The sequence below is a fragment of the Primulina eburnea genome, chromosome 10, assembly GCF_022965805.1.
Source record: "Primulina eburnea isolate SZY01 chromosome 10, ASM2296580v1, whole genome shotgun sequence".
Lineage (NCBI taxonomy): Eukaryota > Viridiplantae > Streptophyta > Magnoliopsida > Lamiales > Gesneriaceae > Primulina > Primulina eburnea.
Window position 1 is genome coordinate 34,942,235 of NC_133110.1, and position 20,426 is coordinate 34,962,660.

A 20,426-nucleotide genomic window follows, 5' to 3' on the forward strand; every position below is an offset into this window, starting at 1 on the left:
ATCTTTCACTTCGAATCTTGAATTCAAAACATTCTTAGTGAATGTTAGGATCCGTTAATAAGGATAAAGTGCTTAAAAGGGGGTTGAATAAACACTCTGACCTTTTGAAGACCTTTTGGATATGAATCAGTTCTTTGATTGAACTTATCCTGAGATCTTGTGTGTCAATATCAATCAGTCAACTAATGATAGTGAAAACTTATACTGAAAGATAGATTAAATACTTAGGCTAAGGTGTTGTGATAACTGAATAAACAATAGGATTTTAAACACCCAGATTTTTATGGATGTTCATGTACTTCAAATGGCCCTACGTCATCCCTTCTATCGTAAGGATAGATTTTGCACTAAAAGACAGAGATATATTACAGCAGAGTGTAATAATCCTCTTCAGTTGGACTTATACACTGCCAATTTTAAACTCTTAGTTTTCAACACTTTACAGTATATAACTGAATTGCTCTAATAAGTATCCTAAATGCTACGAATAAATACAATGAAATGAGAGCTAAAATGTACGAGTTGTAAACTGGCATAAACCTGACTATGGATCAGGTCAATTGAAGTGCCAAAGAAAAAAAAATGATAGAGTTTGATAGTTTGGTAGATTTCCGGACCATTGTTCATTTTGCTGTGATCTGGAAAGAAAAGAGGGTCAAGGAAGTTGTTGGTCTCAAACAGAAGATGTTAAAATAGGTAGAGACCCAAGTGATCTCTGAAGCTCTCCAACATCGAGACTTCATCGAGATGGAGGTTAAGTACAATCTTCTGCGCCTATTCAACAAAGGCGTGCTATTTTTGTAGCCCACAGTCCAACTGCCAAAGTTGATGCATCCATAATTAGTCAACTTAAAATGGATGCACTATGCTGGTCAATGAACGTTAAGTTGAAGTGCCAAGAAAATGAGCTAACAGAAGCTGAAACAGAAGAAAGCATTTCTGTTGGGTTTGAATTAGAGGAAAGTCAAGCTGGTCTGCGATATGAAATTGAAGAAATGAAAAAGCTAGCCTTTGAAGATAAAGCCGCTCAAAAATAAAAAAGCAAGAGGTTTAGATACCCAATCATGAGGAAGAACTCCCTCAATCCACTGTTGATGAGGTTAAGAATCTAATTCATGAAAAAATATAAAATTATATGCTAAAAATATTGTTTTTTAATTTAAGTATGGATCGGATCAGTCCTACAAAAATAAATCCGTGAGACCGTTTATGAGACCTATTCATAATATATGAGAGTTTCTACAGGTTTGAGTGCTAAATTCGGAAAACTCTACTTTTCCTCGTATCAACAAACTAAATAACTTTGCAAAATATTGAATCTCTCTTTTTAAATCATAGGTGAAATAGATATCATATAATATTTATAATTGTTCGTGATTTAAAAACTTAATTAAAAATCTTAGTTCTTTTGTACATTGTAATTGTATAATCTAAACGATGACTCGAAGTCATAAATTTCATGAGAGAAAAAAAGGTATCCCAACTCCCATAAAAAAGTTCAACAATACAATTTTTTTTCCATTTCCTTAAATATTGATAGGGTGCAAATGAAATCGATTTAACCACAGAAGCTGATTCTGTTTGGGCATAGGTCATTCTTCAAGAACAGAAGTATCGATTAGACCATAAAGAGTACTAAAAAGATAACACGCATTTGGTGAGCACAAAAATTAGAAGAAGAATCAGGTGCGGAAAAAGTCTGCAAACAACATGAGTTCAAGAAGCCAAAAACTAGTCACGGAGATATCGAATGACTTCTGTCCGGGCCTTGTTCATCAGCATACAGCGAGTCTCATCCCGAGTCAACTCCTTGGGCCTCACGGGAATGTTACTCTGTAAAGGAACTCTGTTAGCAACATAATTTTCACATGGGATTACAGTATCCTGCATATAGGGCATGACATCCAAAATGTAGCAGATCTTACCTCGGGTTTCAGGGAGCGGGAGCGATTGTCTGTCATCTCACTCGATGAAGCAAGATTTTTAGGTTGCTGTTTTTTACAAATTGGCTGAGATTTGCTAGTTTTGAATCTTTTCTGTTGTGCAGGAAGGCCTAAGATGATGCCGGCGTGTGTTTGATACCGAGTATGAGGGCTCAAGACATTATGTAAAACAGCAGCCGCTGGAGTCGTTGGTGATTGAGATTGGCCTGGGGGATCACGAGAGGTCATATCCTCCCTTGCACTAAAACAGAGGAAGAGAAGTCAGCAATGTCAATCTTATCTTTGCAAAAAATATGGTATGAATTACCAATAAACTAGATTGCCAACTTCTACAATTGAATAACTGTAAAATAATTCAAGAGAAAAACAGTCCCGCGATGTAGATTAATGATAATGAAAACTCAAATTGGTTATGAAGATCAACAGATGGAATCAGCCATTCGATGACTGTTGAAAAAGCAATGGAAAAAACACTATTTTGCTAGAAGTAACACAAAGATAAACCACACTAGGAATACATTTTCATTAGGCGTTTATAGTTTAAGGTTTAGACATTATATTCATCAGAGAAAACAATATATTTTGGAGAAGGGAAAAAATTGTCAAAAGTTTCAGATCATCAAACGGATTTCATCATTTGTTAGTGATATGCAGTAATTGAGTATAACCCACGAAGAAATAATTAATAAATGGGATATTTTTAAGCATGGCAGTACCATGAATCAGTCATGTTTGCAGAGGCGCCTGGGTGATTGAGATTGATCTCGGTGCTGGTTCCAGGTGTCAGATCATATGGGGGATTCATAGTAGGATCAACTGGAAAACTGCCGGCCTTTGTAGGAGTCCCTGGCTGCATAAGTTGGTAAAGAGATCAAGGGAACTCATGTAAATCATTGGATGAAAAATGTCAACAGAACAATGTCAATCTTAAGATCCCTAAAAAAATATGATCACAAATGCGACAACCAATAATCTTGATAGCCAGCTTCTAGAAAAGGGAAATAGATAAAAGGAGTAATCACAAAAAATATGGGGACAAAAAATCATGACCTAAGGGCTAAGATATGCGACGAAAGACATGAAAGAAAGACTTATGTTTCAAAAAGTAACATAACGACAAATTCGATGCACCCTAGCTAAATGGGATTTCATTTCCTTTTATGTCTTTGAAAATTGAGATTTAATTCATCATGTAAGTTCATCTCCAGCAAATGACATTCAATGAATCGTACGGAAACATCACCACAGCATATATATAATAAGGCAACAACAATAAACCAACCAACGGAAAACTAAATTAGCAAAATATTTAAGCTCCAAGCCAGACCACGTCAGATTACGAAAAAGTTACCCAACTTTTGAAATATGCAAACAGAACTGGCGCGAAAATCCTAACCAGGTCTAATTCTCATCAACTGCTAAATCTAAGCAAAACAGAAACTTTCATCACCATTTTATCCAATCAAATCAATCAAAAAAAGGACAGATAACATTCATCACTAATACCAGAATACATGAAAATCCAGATTTGTGAAAACACTTTTTTAACAAAGTTTTGTTCCTGGAAGCCCAAAACTATAGTCACCTACTTTTGCAACTTCGAAAGCCAAAAAGAAAGGAAAAGGTTTATGACTACTAGTCAATGCTTCAGAACATCAAATATTCAAATGTATCTTTATATCAGTGAGTAACACAAAATAATTGGGGAGAACCCACAAAAAAAAAACCAATACTTAAGAATAAACCCAATGATTGTTTCAAACAAAAACAATACAAAAATAGATTAAATCAACCTGTATGGTTATTCAAAATGACACTTGAGTGAAAGAGACCAAAAGAATGATAAAAGCTTTCTCAAAACTCAAATGAGAAACACCCTGTGTAATGATATGAAGGAACCTTACACAGAAAAGATAGGCATATATATAATACACATAAAAATCAGCAAATGAATTGACCCAACCAAAACCCTAGATTCCCAGAATAAGTTGACATACATTCAATTATATCCATAAAAGGTTGAATGTAGTTATTTATAGATTTAAATAGTGGTCAAACAATGAGGATGTGCACACAGAAAATAACAGAAATACATACAAAATTGCCTCTTTCCATTGTTGCTTTTAGCACACAGATAAATAGAGTTGCAGAGTAGTGGAGAACAAGAACTGATTTTTTGTGTTTTCTGAAAATCAAAGGGCAGCAAAAATGTCTAATTCTGGGAAGAGATACATAAACTGACTGAGGGATCTGAATAAAGGGACTGGAAAATTTGGAAGCCCTGGTTATTTAGTTAGAATTGCAACCAAGATTAGCTATGGATTTCAATGAATTTGGACACATATAACAGGAAAATTTCATTTAATGCTTGGCTCCTAATTACAGATTTGATGCATTAGAATTTGTGATAAGATTGCAAGAACATTTAAATTTTGTGAACCTTGATTGAGTTAAGGAAATACTGTTACAATTATTGTTGTTTTATAATTGTCAAAATGTATTTAGGGTTAGAAAATTTGAAAAAGTGACAGAAGGGATCAGACAAGGAAGGACTGGAAAATTTGGCTTTATCTCAAGTCTTACTGAAAAACGGGGTTCGTCATAATTTTCTCTGAATTCGGACACATATAACTGGATAGTTGCATATTAAAGCTGCTTGGTTTTCTGGTAAATACAAATTGGATTGCACTAGGATTTATAGTAAATAAGATTACGAGAACACCTAGGATTTTGTGAACCTTGATTGAGTCTAGGAAACAATGTTACAGTTATTGTTGCTTTATTGTTCAAATCTGTTTTATCATGGTTTGAAAAAAAAAATCCACATTAGATTGAATATTATTCATTAAAATTCAAAGTTGACATTTACAATTAGCTCCCCGAAAAATATAGACAATTACTTTTTGTCAATGTGCATGCAGATTTGTTCGATCTACTTATTTTCGTACTTGACATGCTTCGAGATTGCCAAATTCTTAGCAACAAAGTTGATAGAACCTATAACTCTGCAAAATCAGCACTTTGTCAAAGGGTATACTGTATAGGCAGGAGTGGACCAAGGATTTCGAGCAAAGGGAGGGTGAGCCAATAAGATGGGGACAAATCAAAAGAACTAGGGAGGCAAAACATGATTTTTAGAAAATTTACATGTAAAAATTATGTTTCCATGTGCTTAGGAGATGCATATGAGCTTTCATTAATTAAGTCAAAAAAGAGTTCTCTAGTCATCTGAAATTTAGCAGCAGGGTCAACTACGATAATATACAAATCAACTAAAAAGAACCATCTTTCAAATTGAATGAATGAGCCCTATCATAGCTTGGAGGAAGAGTCCTTTTGGTCAGCTTGAGGACACAATGAAGAGGAACTTAGAAACTATTAAAGTTATCGAAAAATCAACAATCAAGTTTATCGTATTTAATACCATTTCTGATAAGACGTATTATCATGATCTCTATCTTTCGAGGATATAAATCCTTTACCTTTTCAAACTCTTTTCTATTAATCATTTTCAATCTTTTTCTTACATTTAATTATTTTTCATCTCCTTATTTTTTCATTTTTTCTTTCTTCTTTCCACTTAATTTCATCCTAAGTTTCCGACAAGAATGAAACTGTGGAACAATGGCCATTCCCATTTCGTCCGATATTGCGGCATTCGGTGAAACTATTAAAGTTATCGAAAAATCAACAATCAAGTTTATCGTATTTAATACCATTTCTGATAAGACATATTATCATGATCTCTATCTTTCGAGGATATAAATCCTTTACCTTTTCAAACTCTTTTCTATTAATCATTTTCAATCTTTTTCTTACATTTAATTATTTTTCATCTCCTTATTTTTTCATATGTTTCTTTCTTCTTTCCACTTAATTTCATCCTAAGTTTCCGACAAGAATGAAACTGTGGAACAATGGCCATTCACATTTCGTCCGATATTGCGGCATTCGGTGAACCATGAGCTCTATGAGCAGAAATCCAACATCAAAATTCGTTCCCGAAGGGATAGAGTGAAAGAAATTAACTTGCATTTAGTACATTCCAATTTGAAACTAAATTGTGTTACATCCGCGAAAAATACATAATAATCTTTTACACCTGACATCAACCGGAGAAGGAAAAATTGGCAGAGCTTATTCAAGAATCGATTCTAAAATACACAGTAAACACACTGAATAATGCAAAAAAAAAAAGATAAACTTCGACGGAAAATATTCCATATATACAAAACACGTACTATAAAATACCCCCGTCCATCGACAGTGTCATGAAGACCGGTGCCGCCACGGCCATCGGTGTAAGTAACACCTTCCGTCGCATTCAATCACACTGACTTCCGCCACAGCCACATCGCCGGATGCGGCGGAGACCGGCGTGGGGCTTCCCGGCGGATTGTATTCCATCTGTTTTTCTCTGTAGAAAGAAGCGGAGAGTTGTGTGAAGGTAGACTTGACTCCAGGATTTTTAGATTGAATGTACAATCTGTATAGAACAACGTACAAGTTCAATTATTTAAATATTGAACTAATTTAAAACAATTATAATTATACTTGTAAATATAATATTTTTTAGGAAATAGAAAATTTTTAAAAATTAAATCCAATATATATAAAATATTAAATTTTAGATTTCATTTATTATGTTGGTAATAAGTTTAGCATATATATATTTAATTAATTCATCAATTAAATATCTTGGGATTAATATATAAACAAAAATAGAATTTATAATTTATTAATTCAGAAAAATTTCATTTGTCAGACTTTATATTTCTGGGTATTAAAATTATAAGATTGTGCTTATAAATGATGCTTGAATAAAATTTAATGGAAATGATCCCCAACTTGGCACTTGCCTAGGGTCACGAGGATTTATTAAAATTATTGATGTAAACGTTGCGTATTTGTATATTGTTTTCGTATTTAAATCGATTTAAATTCAATTGAAGTAATATCATAATGATAAAAAAAAAATAAGGAAAGATCGTTATGCAATTTAAAATGATCATGTTTAAACGAGGTCATATCATAATTGTAAAAACTAATAATCGACCTGAAAACTATGGACTCCCCCATTGCTAAATATTCTCGTATATTTTTGTCTCTTTGATTCAAAATATGATGAATCTCTCATGTTTATGCAACTTCTTATCCCTTGGTATGATAATATCCCTAAGTGCAAATGATTATTTGACACCGAAGTCACAATTCTTTTAGAGAAGTTTTGGTTTCTTGGCCCGAAAGATGTGAACTCCCTCACATCTCTAGAGTGACTCTCTTAATAGAATCTTATATTATGACAGTACACATGTTTCTTCACATCATCAGCATATTGAGATATCTATTTTGCCTAGAAAACCTTTCCTTGGAATCCTATATTTCTTTATCTTCATATTTTGAGTCACATGTTTTCCTTTCCTATTTTCATTTAGCAATGCACATAAATTTGTGATATTCAAATTCATAGAGGTCACTTGGGGAAACAAATCTTCATCGGTGACCATCTTTTCGGGAAAATTGAGTATTTGCTTTTTTATTTTTCCTTGCAAAATATCTATAGAAACACGACACACTTTAGTAGGATGATTAAATAAATCATGAGATTTACAGTGATCTTTGTCTTCCAACTCCTCCTCGGATGGTTGTCCCCTCGAGCGTTTGTACCAACATTTACTCCTTAGAACTCATACATGGTCTCATCTTCAAACCGTCCAGGCTGGTATGGGGGATTAATCACCATACGCTCATGGTTCACCGATTGTTTTGCATTTTCCTTCGAGCATCTAACAGATTCTCTTTACCAAAAGTTGCATCCCCCTATCTGGCAATATTTCTTTGTGGTTAGGTAGTACTGTCTCTAGGGAAGAAGATCACCTGCGTTGGAACTCCAGGACCCTTAGGTTGGTTGCTCCCTGGCAAAATATTTTTAAAAGTACAAAAAACTTTAATGACATTATACTAACAGCAACTTTTGTCTTTTGACTCATCTTTGGATGCTTGCCCCCGAGCATCTACTTCTTGTATGATCAAGGTTGATGGATTTAATAAGTCACAACTTGGTTTACTGGTTGATATTTATTTCCAATTGCACGTACACTTGATCGATTCCTCATGACAGAAACCTCTTCTATTCTTTGTGGTGGTGTGCACTCTTTATCACTAATAGAGTGTTGAGATTGGACTATGAATGTCACCTGTCTTGAAACTCCCTGAACCTTGTTCTACCTTCTTGGGTTGATTATTCTCTTGACTTGACTTCACATATTTAATTGTTTGACTCAAAACTGCTTTCACATAAGCCTGGATTTTATCGGCCAAAAGCTCTGAGAATTTTTCCACATCTAGTGCATTATTTCCTAGTGCATTCCTTTGAGGCTCTTAAGTTTTTTAAACACAAAATGGCCATGTTGTTGGCATTCAATTTGTTTAACCATGTGTTAAACAGATATATCTGGTTCAACTTCCTCATATCAGAGGTTCATCTGCGTTGGATTGAGACTCTTCAATTCCCTTGTCAGCATTTTCTCGTATCTGGCTCCAGTCCTACTGGGCGTGCCAATATTGTTAGCACAAATATTTGTAGATTCATGGTTTTCAGGTGCTAAATGCACCAATTTGTGTAGAAAAGTGTAAAAATCTAACTTCTACAAATCAAACAAAATGAATTTTAAATTCGATAGATATTTCTATTCTCCTAAACTATTATACATCAAATGCATCAAAATAGAGAACAGTGATGTAAACGTCACTGAAAATTGAAGAAAACAAATTCTCCACATGATTTTTTTAATAAATCATTAGGAATTCTCAAATATGAAAATTACTACAAAACTTACTGAAATCTGGAATGAAAAAGACGTAATCATGCTTAAATATAGGAAAAAAAATTAAAATACTTGAATTGAAATAATAAAATTTGTAGATTTGCTACTGGAGCATTGTTGACAGATGACTCTTCTTTCTATTGATGAATTCTTTTTTTTTTACAAACTGCCGGATGATTTCCATACTCTTCCCACGACTTTTGATCTTCTCATGTTTATTCCCACGATCTTCTCCTGCTTTGGTGGTGCATGATCTATTTTAAACAATTTAAATTGATGGATTTGGTCTAATTTTTTGTTAATATAAATTGATGGGCTTAGAAAATTAAATTGCTCACAATTTTAGCCCAAACACCATCATAACTCACAATATCTTTGATCATTGCAGCACAATTGTTGGTTTTGTTGAACTATTTTTTTTCCAAACATTTCCCCACAATTCTCGTTTTGTGTTTCCTGTAGATAAGAGCAGCTCCACAACCGCAATAATGTGGATGGAAGTCCCCCACAACCTCTTGAAATTTTCTTTCCTATTTCCACCAACTCGAGAGGACAAGATACCTCCAATAATCTTTCCCTCTGCTCTTAATTCAAAATTTTGATTTGGTTAATAGGCATATTAGAAGATCCTGCACAAACAGCAACATTAGATAGCCTCGTAGTCATCAATATCCGACTTCCACTACTATCGTCTGGAAATATCATCTTCAGGTAATCCCAGGCCTTGACATCTCATACATCATAAATCACGACTAGGTATCGCCTACCCACGAGATTATGGTACACTAGTGTTGCCAATTGAGCATCGCTATGATGAATTCTAAATACTTAATCTTTATCTATTTACTGGAAAACATTTTGATAATCATGACATGATTAAAAACAACAATCTTCTTATTCAAATAATAATTAACAATAATATTTATGATATATTTAATTTTGTTGACGTTACATACATAATTGAGTCGATAATGATAGTTCATCATATATTCATTTATGTTGAAGACATTATCTGTGGGGCCCTTAGCTCCTAATCGTTATTACAATACAATCTGATTAGGGTTAATTAATCACAGCGGAAACCCAGTTTAAATTTTCTTTACAATGAGCCCAAGTAAGTTTATTTGAATACTAAAAATAGTATATCATCTCACGTCATAATCATGCCCACACATAATCACAACCAATCACATACAAACATCTCATATCCTCGGGACATGCCCCGGTATGTAGATACATATACATATATACTGGGAACAAGACATAAACATAAACCTCAACCCAAGCTGTGGCTCCCACCAGAAGTACACTCTCCGGTCTCCTGATATTCTGGAGTACCTGCCATTGTCCACACATAAAGACAACAACAGCCCCCTTTGGGGGTGAGCAAAGCTCCGTATGGAACAACCAATCATATATACCACAGATATCTAAACAATGATATATGGTATGCAATGCATGTATGTCGTGGAGGTATCAGGTCAAATGCCCATCCACTGAGCACATGTCAGAATCAATCGAATCACTATCAAATCAAATCAATGCTCGAGCTGGCACACCGGCCGATATGGGAATACACGTATGATAGCGTCGACGAAGCGCCATCAAATCCCACATCTCATATCCAATCATATGGGGCCACAATTGTCTATGCTTTACGGGTCATATAATACCGGCATAGCGATTGTGTTCACAAACCCCGGAATCCAATCCAATTATATTAGGGTATCCAAGGATCATAGCTCAATGTGCATGCCATGTATCGATGTATGTATAAAATGACGTGTGTTAACAAAACATTTATTTTATACATCGATATTCAAATCATAATGTCATGTATGCCACATCAAATCAACAAATAGACATATAGACACGTATTCCAATCCAATCATATATCATATAATACAGATACATGTCGTATGTTATCCGGTCGCAACATACCTCAATTCTTTGTTTCCAATTGATGTAGCTTGAAGATATCGGTATAATACTTTATCTATATCAATAACATACTCATTCCAATCAATAACATACTCCAAAATCATTAATATGAGTTTCAAATATCATTTGAAACTTCAAAAATTCATATCAAATCATAATCATATCATAATTCAATTCCGACTTCGAATACGAGTTTATTGTCGGTTATTCTACTACATATCAGAAATTTAACTTCAAATACATGCTATTTCAGCACTGTGATATTTCGAGCTGCTGGAACTAGAAGAAAATTACCTCAGTCAGAAGCCCTCAACGCGACGATCACAAATATATAATTTGTTTCGCGTTTAGACAGCGTTTCGAAGTCGATTTGGACGAAGGAATTTTGAAATCTCGTATCCTCTCTCAAATCCTCGAAAATAGAAATGAAGGAAGAAGAAGAAAAAAGCTTATTCTTATCCTCATCTTCCTCGCGCTCGGGCGGTAGAATTCTCGCACCCGAGCGCGAGACACTCTGCCCCAGAACTTTGCTTGTAGCGCGCTCGGGCGGTCAAAAGTTACCGCTCGGGCGCGGCATGTTCTGCCCGAACATAAATGTCACTTACCCTGGCGCTCGGGCGGTAATCTTCTACCACTCGGGCGCCACATGTTCTGTACAGTTATTTGATTTTTGTACTATATTGGCGTCCGACCTTTCCAATCGAGCTCTTACAACGTCAATTCATATACAATATTTATTTTCTCAATTCATTGTCATGATATACATCAAATACATAATTACATGACAATTTCCTAGATTATCGATAATCTACACAGGATTTACGATAATACGGTACACGGTCCTTACATTTCTCCCCCACTTAAAGATTTCGTCCTCGAAATCTCAAACATCTCTATATACATAACATTGGTAAACATACATATGTCATCAGTTATAGTACATATCAAAACTAAAATCAGAATAAGGATCAGGATACATCGAATACAATGGAACAGATGGACTAGCATCAAATAAATGCGGATACGATTCTCGCATTTTGCTCGCCAATTCCCATGTCGATTCTTCAACACCATGTCTTGTCCATTGCACTCGAACTAGAGGAATCGATTTATTTCTTAGTATCTTTTCCTTTCGATCCATAATGCGAACAGGTTGTTCAACATAGGAAAGAGAAGGATCAAGTTCAACCTCGTCAGGCGCAAGCACATGTGATGGATCAGGTTCATATTTCCTCAACATAAAAACATGAAATACATCATGAATAGCAGATAGAGCTGGTGGCAATGCCAATCGATACGCAAGATCACCAACTTGATCAAGAATCTCGTATGGACCAACATATCGAGGAGATAACTTCCCTCGCATGCCGAATCGAACAGTGCCTCTAAAGGGAGATATTTTCAAAAACACTCTATCACCTTTCTGGAATTCCAAGGGTCGTCTTCGTTTATTCGCATAACTCGTTTGACGATCCTGAGCAGCTTTCATCCGCTGCCGAATTAAATGAACCTTATCGTTCATTTCCTGTATCATTTCAGGTCCAATCAATTGTTTTTCACCAATCTCATCCCAGAATAACGGTGATCTACATCGTCTCCCATATAGAGCTTCAAACGGTGCCATACCGATACTCGTCTGAAAGCTATTATTATACGAAAATTCAACCAATGGTAAGGCATTTTGCCATCCCATTCTGAAGTCCATCACAATTGCACGCAACATATCCTCTAAAGTCTGAATCGTACGCTCAGTTTGGCCATCAGTTTGAGGATGGTAAGCAGTACTCATAGCCAAACGCGTACCCATCGCTTCTTGAAAACTACCCCAGAATTTAGAAGCAAATCTGGGATCACGATCAGATACAATCGAGACTGGCACACCGTGCAGTCTCACAACATTCTCAATGTATAAACGGGCCATTCTCTTATAAGGATAAGTCCGCTCATACGGAATAAAATGCGCAATTTTCGAAAGCCGATCAATAATAACCCAAATAGCATCACAGCCCTTGGGAGAACGAGGTAAATGAGTCACGAAATCCATAGCAATATGTTCCCAATTCCATTTCTGGATTTCAAGACTATAGAGCAATCCTCCCGGTTTCATTCTCTCGGCTTTCACTTGCTGGCAGATAAGACATTTAGAAATAAACTTGGCAATAACCTTCTTCATACGTCTCCACCAGAATTGAGGTCTCAGTGTCAAATACATCTTTTGACCTCCAGGGTGAATACTGTATTTGCTACAATGTGCTTCTCGAAGAAGGGCAGATTTCAAATCAGAGTCGTCAGGAACTATCAGCCGACCATTAAGTCGTAAAGAACCATCAGAAGAAATTTGAAATCCAGACTGATGTCCAGCAGATACAAGTTCTTTCGTCTTTTGGATCTGAGCATCGCTTCGTTGGGCCTTTCGAATTTTTGATATCAAATTCGGCTCAATTTGTAATGCTGAGACAGTGACATAATTCCAATTCGAGTGAAAAGTCCAACCAGAAGTACAAATATCCTCGTGTACTTTGGCGACATTGACAGAAGCTAACACAGAATCATGAACTTTACGGCTCAGGGCATTCGCAGTAACATTCACCGATCCAGGGTGATATTGAATCTCACAATCAAAATCCTTCAGGAGATCCATCCACCTGCGCTGCCTCATATTCAAATCAGATTGAGAAAAGAAATATTTCAGACTCTTATGGTCCGAATAGATAACAAACTTTTCTCCGTACAAATAATGGCGCCAAATCTTCAAAGCAAACACAATGGCAGCCAATTCGAGATCATGAACAGGATAACGTGTTTCATGAGATTTCAATTGACGAGATGCATAAGCAACCACTTTGCCATGTTGCATCGGAACACAGCCCAAACCTTTACCAGACGCATCTGTACAAACCACAAATCCTCTGGTACCTGAGGGAATAGTAAGCACAGGTGTTGTGGTTAATCTCGTCTTCAATTCAAGAAAACTAGCTTCACATTCATCTGACCAAATGAATCGCTGATTCTTCTGTGTCAATTGAGTGATAGGTTTAGCTATCTTCGAAAATCCTTCAATAAAACGACGATAATAACCAGCTAAACCCATGAAGCTACGAATCTCAGGAACATTTGTAGGTCTCGGCCAATTCAATACAGCTTCGACCTTCGCGGGATCAACAGATATACCATGTCTCGAAATGACGTGGCCCAAAAATACAACCTTGTCCATCCAGAATTCACATTTGGACAATTTGGCATATAAGTGACTAGTACGAAGAGTTTGAAGTACTAATCTCAAATGTTCAGCATGCTCCTTTTTCGATTTCGAATAAACAAGAATATCATCGATAAATACAATAACGAATCGGTCTAGATAATCTCGAAAGACCCGATTCATTAAATCCATAAAAATAGCAGGAGCATTCGTAAGACCAAAAGGCATAACCAGGAATTCATAATGGCCATACCTCGTACGAAAAGCAATTTTGGGCACATCTTCGTCTCGAACTCGTACTTGATGATACCCAGAACGAAGATCAATCTTCGAGTATACAGAAGTACCTTGAAGCTGATCAAACAAATCATCTATACGCGGAAGTGGGTATTTGTTTTTCACAGTAGCCCAATTCAACTGCCTATAGTCGATACACATTCGCATCGTACCATCTTTTTTTCGAACAAATAAAACTGGAGCTCCCCAAGGTGATACACTCGGTCGAATATATCCCTTATCGAGAAGATCCTGTAATTTTTCTTTCAATTCTTTCAATTCTAGGGGTGCCATGTGATAAGGAGCTTTAGAAATAGGCGCAGTCCCCGGCACAAGATCAATACTAAACTCAACTTCTCGATGAGGAGGAAAATCAGGAATCTCATCGGTAAATACATCCGGGAATTCTTTCGCAACAGGAATCTCAGACAAGGAAGACTCCTTCTTCGAAATATCAATAGCGTAGATAAGATAACCCTCATCTCTGCTAGTCAACAATCGAGACATTTCCAAGGAAGATACCAATGGAATTTTGGCTTGGGAACCCTTGCCATAAAAATTCCACTTGGGTCCATCAATCGGTCAAAATCAAACCACTCCATGACAACAATCAACAGTAGCTCGATTTGTTGTCAAGATATCCATGCCAACAATACAATCAAATTCGTGCATAGGGAGGACAATCAAATTCAGAAATACCACATTATCCTCATAGATCAGTACACAATTATGCACAACTTTCTCTGACAAAATAATCTTCCCTGCTGGCGTGGCTATCGACAAAGTATCATACAACGGGGTACACTCAATATCGTGAGATGCAATAAATGCATGAGATATGAATGAATGAGATGCTCCCGTATCAAATAAAACACGTGCAGGATAATCGCAAAGCGTGCAAATACCTGCAATCACACCACCAGGAGCTTCTCTCGCCTAGTCCTCAGTCATGGCGTATACTCTCACTTGAGGATGAACTTGGGCACTCTGACCACCCGGTCCTCGATATCGTGGCACACTTGACTGCTAAAATGATGGAACAGGAACAGCAGGTCTCATCATACTAGGGCCACCTCTAAATACTGGCTGGGGTAGAGCAGAAGTCGTACCCCTGTTCGGACATACTCGAGAGAAATGACCTTCTTGCCCACATTGATAACAAGTACCGAACATACCTCGACACTGCTCGATAGTATGTTTACCCACACAATGGCTACAATAAGGAGCAATCACAGGACTCCCTCTCTGTGATCCACTAGAGCTCGAAGAAGAAGAAGAAGAAACAGAGCCAGTCTTCTTGAACTTCTTACCTCTCGGCCTCAAAGTAGGCTGCTGAGCTGACACCGGAGGTGGAGGAGTATACTGTGGACCTCCCCGCCTAAGTCCAGCCTCGGCTACCTTAGCTCGTTCAACTGCCTCTGCGTAGCTGGTAGGCATTCCAGAAACAACATATGTATATAAACCAGGATGTAAACCATTTACAAACCTGTTATACTTTGCCCTCGCATTCCCAGCTACGTGAGGTGCATACTTCAGTAAAGTAGAAAACTTCGAAGCATACTCTGCAACAGACATCATTCCCTGCTGCAGATTATTGAATTCATTCTCCTGAGCATAAGAAGGATGGGAATACTGCTCCAAAAACTGGGCCTTGAAGACATCCCATGTGACTTCAGTCCCGGCCTCTTTCAATCCAATCTCAGCGGCTTCCTACCAAGATTTAGCTCGGTCCTTCAATGATACAAAGCAAGTTTCAGTCTCCGAGCCTTGGAATACTCCACAATATTAAACAAGTGCTCGATATCCTTCAGCCAGACCTCAGCTCTTTCAGCACTCTCGGTGCCAAAGAACCTTGGTGGTTTCAGATCCTGGAATCGAGCCATCACAACATCCATGGACAACCCTTCAAATTTCCCAACAATCCTCTCAGTACTGCTGCTCGCAGTTTCATTTGTGTGATCCATCTACAAATCAAAAGATGAATATCACAATTTCATATCAATTCATAATGTCATCATCTCATAGCATCAATCTCATCAGATACTTACTCAAATCAAATCACATAAGAGCAATTAATACAAAAAAGTCACACACATACGCACAATTCATTTGTGCCTATCCACGTGTACACAAGAATCAATCGAGCATTCCCAGCTATGCTCTGATACCACTCTGTGTGGGGCCCTTACCTCCTATTCGTTATTACAATACAATCTGATTAGAGTTAATTAATCACAGAGAAAACGAGTTTAAATTTTCTTTACAATGAGCCCAAGTCATTTTATTTGAATACTAAAAATAGTATCTCGTCTCACGTCATAATCATGCCCACACGTAATCACAACCAATCACATACAAACATCTCATATCCTCGGGACATGCCCCGGTATATAGATACATATACATATATACTGGGAACAAGACATAAACATAAACCTCAACCCAAGCTGTGGCTCCCACCAGAAGTGTAAAGACCCGAAAATCCTCGCTTGAAAATTAACGGAAAATTTAAAAATTTTCTGTTTAAAAGAACTTAAATGCCTCATTCATAAAATCAACTGATAAATCAAGTTCAATGTTTAAAAATATAGCAGCGGAAGAAAATAAAGTTTGCCAAAAATAACAATTTAAGAATATCCAACAACTGATAAAAATTTGTTTGCGGAATAAAATAATGAATGCTGAACTGAGGTCCTCGGGTGCCACTACTGCCGACCCAAACTGGCTCACTGGTCCCCGCCCTCGGCCCTGACCTCATCGGTACCTACAACAATCAAGTCTAGTGAGCCTAAAGACTCAGCATGCATATATCGCAGGTAACGAGTAAAATCTGAAGTAAAATATGCATGGGATAAAATATCATGTCATGAGGCATGCTGAAAATAATCTGTACTGAGCAATTATAATACGTGCATAACTGAACTGATAATCACAGTAAAAATGTTTGCTTATTGGAGTCCTGTACTGAAATAACTGGTAAAAATTTTCTGTTGAGATTATGTTTTACGCCTGTGGCCCCTGCACTAAGCTGAACTGATCGGTAACTGGCTACCGGGGAGTCTGAAACTGAACTGAGCTGGCCGGTCACTGGCGAAAGGGTGGTACCAAACTGAACTGAGCGGTCACTGGCGACCGTATAAAATAATACTCCCACATAGTGAATGAACCACAAGCCATATTGCATAAATCTCAAAAATAATCATTTTCTATTTAATGCACGTAAAATAATTAACTAGCATAATGAAAATTCCTGTATATTTTACCAACTGGATTGGATTGGATCGTCCCCAGGCTCGCTGCAACCTAACTGTGCTATGAAAAATATGCAATAGCTTAAACATGACCAACTACGCAATTTACGTTCAAAAGATGCGACTATGATGCCTAACGACTTCGCATTTAATCATGACTCCGAACTAACCTGAACCGGCACTGAACCGACATAAAGTCATGATTAAAATACGCTTAAAATACCGAAATAATGCACCTATAATGATGATGGTCGAAATCTAGGTGAAATGGAGGCCAAAACATGAAACGCTCTTTCGAGAGTCAATTTGGCACATCGCACCGTAAATTCTCGTATGACCTCAAAAATGATCCGAATGACAAACGGTCAAAAACATGACCTTCCTAACTCAATGAGGCACTGTCCAGTCCAAGGCCATGGGCTAAAAGCCAACCAAGAACTCAAACGAGCCTTCTAAACGACACAGCAACTTGCTGTAATTTTCAGCAGCTGCGCACCCGTGCGTCTTGTGTTGGTTTCGAGTCTATCGGCCATTGGGGCGTGAACCACCCACCAGAGACCCTTAACAACATCCTAAGAAATGATTTGAACCATGGCTAAGGGCTTTTGGCTAGCCATAATTCGCACCATTCCAGCAACAACCGAAAACTCATACCGAGAATGCTTTTGTATGCAGTGTGTAGTGTGTTGCTTCGATTGATGTCTCGTGTCGTTCCAGTGGCCATTTGATTGACCATGACACAATCTAGACATCTAGGGGCATGGTATGAACCATGGCTAACGGCCATAGGCCAACCAAGATCCACATCAAACCACACAATTCGAAATACATGTTGCTGTCAAAAGAAGGGATCAGAAACCGAGAGGGGAGGGGTTGTTCTTGTTGTTTATTTAAAAACCGATGAGCCATGGACCAAGCCACCAAAAGGGCGACTTAGTCACGTCTTAGACATGCTAGGGGAGTGATCTAACCATGGCTATAGGCCCTTGGGGCAGCCAAGATCAGATCCTTCCTCCTTGCCAACAAATCTGAAATTCGAAACTCATAATGGACCAAATGAGAAGTTGCTGTCCATTTCTGAATTTCCAGCAACCAGGGGCTTGAACGAACGGACCAATCTGATCCTAATGCATCCTATTATGTATATAGATGTCGCCTTGGGAGCCTGGAACCGATCCATCCACCTGAAACCACATAACTCAGAAAAAAACGTGAAGCTTGCCAAGGAAAGAGCCGAAATCTGCATGCTTCTTTTCGAAAATATTTTGACATGCATCTCGGTTTTTGCTTGAATAAACATGATCATGTACTGAAAAATAAATGATAATATAACTTGATTGAGGTTTGAAAGAATCTAGACATGCCTTGGTTATCGTTTGAAATAGAAACGAAAAGAAGAGACGAGACGGCGCGGAGGAGACGGAGTGGCTTGCTTCTCTACCTTTCTTGGCTCTCGATTTTCTCTCCTTTTTTTTTCTAGCTATGCCTCATGACTTTTACCTCTGAAAAGGGGTCTTATTTTTGGTGGTGGTGGAGGGGGAGTGATGGTTATGAAGGTGAGGAGAAGGGTGCACAATAATAGGATCATATCAAGACTAAGTCTCCTAAATTTTGAATTTTGAATGGTTGTTGCTATCAAATGATATGTGGGATGGTTCTAGAATGTAAGTGGCCGAATTCTCTCTTGTTTCTAGACTAGGATATGTCCACTAATTAATTAATTAAGGGTGGTCATTAAATGGAAAGATTATCATGCTAATAGATGAAAAGGAAATGGTCAAAGGTGAGTTGGCATATCATAGTTGACACACTAATGGGATGGCCGAAATTTGCAATAAAATGAAGGGGAAATATTGTTATCTAGTTGATAATTAATAACTCTTAAAAGCCTCACTAATCCCTTAAATAATTTATTGAATAAAACCCATAATTAAGTAACTTAAATGAGCTCATTTCTTAATCACCTCAAATAATTAAATTAAATCCTCAACTTCCATTTTTAACTTAAATGAACTTACTTCCTAGCTAAATTGACTTCTGGAAGTATTTCTCCAATCTTAAATTCTATCTCAAAACTCCAACTCCGGTCCGGCCTCACTGAAATAACTGAAATGCTGAAAATCAAACTACTGAACTGAAATAATAAAATAATCAACTTCAAAGAAACACATTTAAAATAATCATGCAATGAAGTCAATTAAATTTAAAAATCTAGAATTATGCATGGCTTATACGTAAACTGATTTACGGGTTCTACAATCCTTCCCCCCTTAAAATAAATTTCGTCCTCGAAATTAGAACTCACCGAATAACTAGGGGTAACGCTCTCTCATCTCTGGCTCAGACTCCTACGTAGCTTCCTCCTCAGAATGGTTGAGCCATTTGACTTTGACTCGCTTAACCAACTTGTTCCAAAGTTTCTTCTCCTGCCGGTCTAGGATCTGCACGGGTCTCTCCTCATAAGATAAGTTCGGAGTAAGCTGCAACGGCTCAAAATTCAGCACATGCGAAGGATTCGCCATATACTTCCTCAGCATGGAGACGTGGAACACATTGTGTACTCCGGCCAGATTCGGCGGAAGAGCCACACGATACGCTAGCGTCCCAACTCTGTCAAGGATCTCAAACGGTCCAATGAATTTCGGACTGAGCTTCCCTTTCTTCCCAAATCGCATGACACCCTTCATAGGTGCCACTTTCACAAAGACGTGATCGCCCACTGAAAACTCTAAATCTCTCCTCCGCTGATCGGCATAACTCTTCTGTCGGCTCTGAGCGGTCCTCATCCTATCACGGATCTTGACTACTACATCTGCTGCCTGCTGAACAATCTCGGGACCCAACTCTACTCTCTCTCCTACTTCATCCGAATGAACAGGAGATCTACTACTTGCGGCCATACAGTGCTTCATACGGAGCCATACCAATAGAAGACTGGAAGCTGTTGTTATAGGTGAACTCTACCAGTGGCAAGTTCGACTCCCAACTC

General features: G+C 37.5%; 1 protein-coding gene across 1 annotated transcript in view; it reads right to left on the reverse strand.

The window, feature by feature from the left end:
• Window positions 1–1,595: 1,595 nt before the first annotated feature.
• The window catches only part of LOC140803366 (uncharacterized), a 91,726-nt gene continuing 72,895 nt past the window's right edge, over window positions 1,596–20,426 (reverse strand). The window contains exons 7-9 of the mRNA XM_073159227.1: window positions 2,660–2,793; window positions 1,926–2,184; window positions 1,596–1,833 (exon numbers count right to left, since the gene is read on the reverse strand). Of these exons, the coding sequence (XP_073015328.1) occupies window positions 1,732–1,833; window positions 1,926–2,184; window positions 2,660–2,793 (495 nt within the window). The 3' untranslated portion in view covers window positions 1,596–1,731. The remainder of the gene's footprint in view (window positions 1,834–1,925; window positions 2,185–2,659; window positions 2,794–20,426) is intronic.